The sequence below is a fragment of the Colobus angolensis genome, unplaced genomic scaffold (genome assembly GCF_000951035.1).
Source record: "Colobus angolensis palliatus isolate OR3802 unplaced genomic scaffold, Cang.pa_1.0 Scaffold200, whole genome shotgun sequence".
NCBI lineage: Eukaryota > Metazoa > Chordata > Mammalia > Primates > Cercopithecidae > Colobus > Colobus angolensis.
Genome location: NW_012115156.1, coordinates 5050260 through 5057058, shown reverse-complemented (window position 1 = coordinate 5057058; position 6799 = coordinate 5050260). Strand labels below are relative to the sequence as shown.

Sequence of the window (6799 nt, the reverse complement as noted above, 5' to 3'; positions counted from 1 at the left end):
CCAGGATGGTCTCGATCTCCTGACCTCGTGATCTGCCCGTCTCGGCCTCCCAAAGTGCTGGGATTACAGGCTTGAGCCACCGCGCCCGGCCATCTCTTTTAAGAATTTAATAATATCAGATTCTCAAAATAACTGCTCAAGTTAAAAAACCACTGCTCTAGATTTTTACCTGCTCCTCAAATGAAATGACTCTAGGTTGGATCTTTTCCAAGGTGAAGTGATAGATTTCTTTGGCTGTGCTATCAGGCAAGTTAGGGAGATGTGTGCAAAAATCAGTCAGCAACTGCCGCGAGATCACAAGACTGACATTCTCATTTACCACTTGTTAAAAAAAAAAAGATAAGAAAATATGAGATACTGATAAAGTGTCATTAAACAATCAACCTTTACTTAAAATTAATACTAACAACAATCTATATTAGTGCAGCCTTCAATGCATTATTCAAGGATTTCCATACCCCTATCATTTTATATTACACATGAGTTTTCCTTATGCTGAATTACTTGATTACACAATGACTACACAAAAACAGTAAATATAGGCCGGATGCAGTGGCTCACACCTATAATCCCAGCACTTTGGCAGGCCAAGGCGGGTGGATCACGACGTCAGGAGTTCAAGACCAGCCCGACCACCATGGTGAAACCCTGTCTCTATTAAAGATACAAAAAAAATTAGTCAGGCGTGGTGGTGGGCGCCTGTAGTCCCAGCTACTCAGGAGGCTAAAGCAGGAGAATCGCTTGAACCTGGGAGGCGGCGGTTGCAGTGAGCTGAGATCACGGCACCATAGTCCAGCCTGGGCAACAGAGCTAGACTCTGTCTCAAAATAAATAAATTATTTAATTAATTAAAAAATTTTTAAAAACAGCAAAAATAACATAACTTTTCTAAGAAACATAAATAATTGAAAAAAGTTTTAAAAGTTGATAATTTTATCTTATTTTTCTATAAAGTGAAGGCACAAAAACATCTATACTTTTATTTATGTGCTTATATCACACCTTGTTCCAAAAAGGAGTTAAAAAAGAAAACAGTAAAATAATTTTCATGAAATTTAAATAAAGCAAGTGCTGCCAGTACAGTTATTGCCACTTATACTTTCCCAATAAAAACAATAAATAAGAACTTCAGTGAGCACTAGATGTACTGACATTATTTATAAACATTTACGAGGTATTATTTTATGTGATTAAGCTCTGGAGCCACACTGCTTCTACCACTACTGATTATACGGCTTCAGACAAGAAACTTAACTTGTCTGTGCTTCTGTTTCCTTATCTGTAACACCTATTTCATAAGGTTATTATGAAGCTTAAATGCAATAATATACACAAAGTACTTTAAACAATACCTGGTAGATAGCACTCAATAAATGTTACTATTGTAACTATTACTATCATTTTAAATGCATCATCCATCTGAACCATTGCTTAATGAAGTCTTAAAGCAGCAGTTACTAGGAAAATAAGCGATTCAAAAACTGTTCAGTTGATGTAAATGATTTTGACAGTAGACTGCTTTTCTTGGTGGTTTACTGGATTCAAAGCTTATACAAAGATCAAAGTATGTATGTATGTATATGTTTTTTCATTGTTTTTTTGAGACCATCTTACTGCTGCCCAGGCTGGAGTACAGTGATGCAACCTCAGCTCACTTCAGTCTCGACCACTGGGGCTCAGGCAGTCTTCCCACCTCAGCCTTCCAAGTAGCTGGGACTACAGGCATGTACCATCATGCCAGGCTAACTTTTGTATTTTTTTGTAGAGACGAGATTTCTCCACATTGTCCAGGCCGGTTTTGAACTCCTGAGCTCAAGTGATCCCTTGGCTGGGTGCCATGACTCATACCTGTAATCTCAAAAAAAAGTGCTGGGATTACAGGCATGAGCCACCGTGCCCAGCCAAGATCGAAGTTTATAAAAAGCACTATTCTTCTGCTACTACAGTGCAATGTTCTCAATAAACCACTCCTAACAGTTTTTTCAAAACCATTGCTGGTTTATCTCACACTGAAGGCCATGATTTTTTAGGTCTGTAACCTTTTAAGTTTTAAGGCAGTAACTTTTTAAGGCAGTATTTTTTTAAGGCAGTTGTAATTAATTAGCTTATCACATATTAACTGGAATTCATTATTGGGTAATACTGGATGTGACTGAGAAAACAGTTTCATTACAAGTGTCATTAGGCATTTAAGTTACCATACAAGCTGCTATTACTCAGGGAAATATAAGCAAGTAAGAGTAGTGTATCAGAAAACCTCGTTTCTGATCTGGGCTCTGCCAGCTAAATTTCCTTGAAAAAAAGTTACTTAATCCTGAGACTTGTCTTACAATATATTACACGGGGATACCTGTACCTATATGGTCTAGTCAAAGGGTTATTAAAAGGAGCCTATGTGACAGGTAATGAGTGTGAAAACACACTCTAAAGCACTATGAGATATCATTAATGATGTGAACTCACTATAAAATTCCAGCCTGAATTTTGAGTAATTTTCAAGATCACTGTACATGTTTGAAGTCAGGTAGTGTGGAAAAGTTTCTGGAAGAATGAAAATTTCTAGTTCTCAATCCAACAAACATAAACATTAATAACAGCTAATTCTTACATAGCATTTATTATATGCCAGGTCCTATTCTAAGCACTTTACTATGTATATTAACTCATTTAATGTCCCAATAATTCTACAGAGAATTTTACTGTACTACAGTAATGTACTACAGAGTACATTTTAAAGAGGAAAAGGAGGCACAGAGAGGTTAAATAATTGACCCAAGATTATACAGCTTATAAAATAGCATACCAGAATTGGAACCCAAACTATTCTCTTCACTATTACGCTGTATTGTCCCTCATCAGCTATTATAATAACAATAACCATACAAAATTTTAATTGGGATTGTAATTTTGAAGATAATTCACTGAAAATTAATCAAGTTGTAAACAGTTTAAATTCTAAAATCAATCTCAATGCATATTCTAAAATCACATCAAATTGATAATTTGATATAAAACAAGGCTTGAGAAAACTTTAAAGTCCTAGCTCAGTAACACAAGGCAAGCATGAAATTTCCATTTCACTTACTTGCTTCCACAAAAGCTTTCAAAGCTTCTAGTTGTTCTGCTCCAGATAACTGAATGGCTTTTTCCAGGATCTGACGATACCTACAACAATACCAAATGAATGTAATGTTCTGAGGGTACTATATTTTTTAATGCAAACTTTGATGTGTATTTATTCATTTCTACTTACCCTGGTTTCTTTCATAGTACTATAGTTTGTGGTTTTCTTTATAGTATATCACAGATTTTTTTTTAAAAAGTTTCTAGTCTATCACAAGAAATATTAAATCTGTAATTATATAAGGTGCCACTTCATCTAGTTTTCAGTATAGTATACCAGAATTTTTTAAGTTTTCAAGTTCATCACAAGAAAGAGTGAATCTATAATTCTGTTACTGAATCTAAGGTGTAACTTTTTCTTGAAGGTTTTATTTTTGAATTTAAACTACAAAGTCAATTTCTTTTCAAATGCCTTAAAAGATAAGCTATATTTCCTCCAACTGTGTAATACACAGACACACAAAAACATTATTTGAGGTGACCCGGAATCTTTTCCTCTTACAGACCTAATGTATGTAGGCTCACCAACAATAGGATAATGTTGACCAAGCAATGAAACCAAACATTAGAGACTGAATGTCTTAGTCTGTACAAAATAAACTTCACCAAGTCAAACGCACTGATAGAATACCATTTACGCTGTCAGACAGGACCTATTTATTCTTTATTTGCATTCAGATCTAATAACTATTCTACCTAATATCTGTGACCACACAAGCTCCACGAGGACAGGAATTTTTGTGTTTTGTTCTCTGCTTTGTAGACAATTATCTCAAACAATTCTTGGCACATCATAAGCACTCAAATATTCAACAGTATTAGTAATGTTTTATTTCTTAATGAGGGGTTAGTATATGAGTGTTATACTATTCTTTTGTTGTTTTGTTGTTGTTGTTTTTGAAGACGGAGTCTCGCTCTGTTACCCAGGCTGGAGTGCAATGGCGCAATCTTGGCTCACTGCAACCTCCACCTCCCAGGTTCAAGCGATTCTCCTGCCTCAGCCTCCTGAGTAGCTGGGATTACAGGCGCGTGCCACCACGCCCAGCTAACTGATTTTTGCAATTTTAGTAAAAACAGGGCTTCACCATGTTGGTCAGGCTGGTCTTGAACTCCTGACCTCATGATCCGCTCACCTTGGCCTCCCAAAGTGCTGGGATTACAGGTGTAAGCCACCGTGCCTGGCCTATACTATTCTTTATCTGTTTTGTCTTAATCTTTTTTTTTTTTTTTTTTTTGAGATGGAATCTTGCTGTGTCACCCAGGCTAGAGTGCAGTGGCACGATCTCAGCTCACTGCAATCTCCGCCTCCCAGGTTCAAGCAATTCTCCTGCCTCAGCCTCCGGAGTAGCGAGGACTACAGGTACGCACCACCACGTGTGGCTAATTTTTGTATTTTTAGTGGACATGGGGTTCCCCCATGTTGGCCAGGCTGGTCTCGAACTCCTGACCTCAGGTGATCTGCCCACCTCGGGCTCCCAAAGTGCTGGGATTACAGGCGTGAGCCACCACACCCAGCCAATTGTACTATTTTTTAAAAGCAGTAAATACATTTTACAAACCTAATAGCATTGCAATTATTCAGAAAGTCATCCAGAATAGTTATGAAATAAATATACAAAAATAGAGCCTGAACTCATTCAGATTTATGACTTTCATTTTGTAGGGCACACCCTCAAGCTATCACTCAGCATTACTGACTCAACTCATACAAAATTCTCACAACCTTGGTTACCTGATTTCTCAAAACCACAATGAATCAAAGTGACTTTAAGAAAGCAGATATACTGATAGAAAAGATAGCAAATTCCAAAAGAAGAAATAAATTATTCTAAGAAAGCAAGGAAATATTAAGTTTTTAAAAAATTATATTTTCAATATTGCTAAGTTTGAGGGTCTTTAAAAGATAAATTACTCTATGGCCCTGGCCATGCTTTCAGATAAGTCATACATTCAATGGTTTGTTATCTTTTATTTTTTTCATATTTAATTAAATCAAGGGTTATGGCTAAGATCTTTTACATTTTATCCTCACAGATTATTTTATACTAACAATATTAGATTCAAAGATAATACTGTCTCACTTACATAAATTTGCTAATTAACCTAAGTTGTTTTGTGGTTGTTATGGTTTCTTTTGTTTGTTTGTTTGCTTTTTGTTTTTTTTTTTGAGACAGGGTCTCACTCTGTCTCCCAGGCTAGAGTGCAGTGACATGATCATAGCTCACTGTAACCTCCAATTCCTGGGCTCAAACAATCCTCCTGCCTCTGCCTCCCGAGTAGCTAGGACTACAGGCATGTGCCACCACTCCTGGTTAACTGTTCTTTTCTTTTTGTAGAGATGGGGTCTCACTACATTGCCCAAACTGGTCTCCATCTTCTGGACTCAAGCAATCCTCCCAACTCGGCCTCCCCAAGTGCTAGGATTACAGGCTTGAGCCACTGTGCCCAGCCTAACCTAAGTTTTAATACATAGTTTCATAATCAATCAACTAATCTGTATTGGGAATAGGAAGAAGAAATGAAAACAAACCAACCTAAAAAGTGATCAAAGTTTTACATTCATCAAATTATATAATTTATAGAGGCCTTAGAAATTGCCTACATAAATTCCCAGTTTTATAGATTAATAAATTGAGGGCCAGTCGCAGTGGCTCATGCCTGTAATCCTAGTACTTTGGGAGGCCAAGGCAGGTAAATCACTTGAGTCCAGGAGTTCAAGATCAGCCTGGGCAATGTGGTGAAACCCCATCTCTACAAAAATAAAAAAAAAGAAATACAAAAATTGGCCAGGCGTGGTGGCTCATGCCTGTAATCCCAGCACTTTGGGAGGCCAAAGCAAGCAGATGGCTTGAACTCAGGAGTTTGAGACTAGCCTGAGCAACACAGTAAAATCTCATCTCTACCAAAAATACAAAAAATTAGCCAGGCATAGTGGCACACACCTATGGTCCCAGCTACTTGGGAGGCTGAGGTGGGAGGATCGCCTGAGCCCAGAAGGTGGAGGTTGCAGTGAGCTAAGATCTTCCCACTGCAACTCCAACCTGGGCAACAGATTGATATCTCATCTCAAAAATAAAAATTTTAAAAATAAAAAATAATAATACAAAAATTAGCCAGGTGTGGTGGCACGTGCGTGGACAAAGCAAGACCCTATCTCAAAAAAAAAAAAAAGTGAGGTACAGCACTGTGGCTGCATGCTCCCTTGCTTCTCTAATATGTAAATTCCAGTATCTAAGAACAGAGATTACTTTTTCACAATAAAAACATAAAATGACTAACAAACCTGTTTTAAACCAGGAACTTAAACAGAAATTTAATATTGCCACATAAAATCATCCCAAAGTGTTAATTAAGTCCTTAGGCATTTTAAGATGCTATATGAGATTCTGCGTACGATACTAAAAAGTTTTTAAATGACCTTAGTCTTTGAAGATCTTATGGCTGAGAAGACAAAGGGGAAGATTAAAAATAAAAAGTTTGGCCGGGTGCGGTGGCTCACGCCTGTAATCCCAGTACTTTGGGAGGCCGAGGTGGGCGGATCATGAGGTCAGGAGATCAAGACCATCCTGGCTACCAGATGGGGTTTAGTGAAACCCCATCTCTACTAAAAATACAAAAAGTTAGCTGGGCGTGGTGGCAGGCGCCTGTAGTCCCAGCTACCCGGGAGGCTGAGGCA

The 6799-nt window shown here is 37.6% G+C and overlaps 1 protein-coding gene across 2 annotated transcripts in view; it reads right to left on the bottom strand.

Moving 5' to 3' along the window:
- COPS4 (COP9 signalosome subunit 4) overlaps positions 1-6799 on the bottom strand; it is a 45228-nt gene that overhangs the window by 29833 nt on the left and 8596 nt on the right. For both annotated transcript variants that reach the window (XM_011941772.1, XM_011941771.1), the window contains exons 2-3: positions 3086-3165; positions 170-321 (exon numbers count right to left, since the gene is read on the bottom strand). In XM_011941772.1, the coding sequence (XP_011797162.1) occupies positions 170-321; positions 3086-3165 (232 nt within the window). The remainder of the gene's footprint in view (positions 1-169; positions 322-3085; positions 3166-6799) is intronic.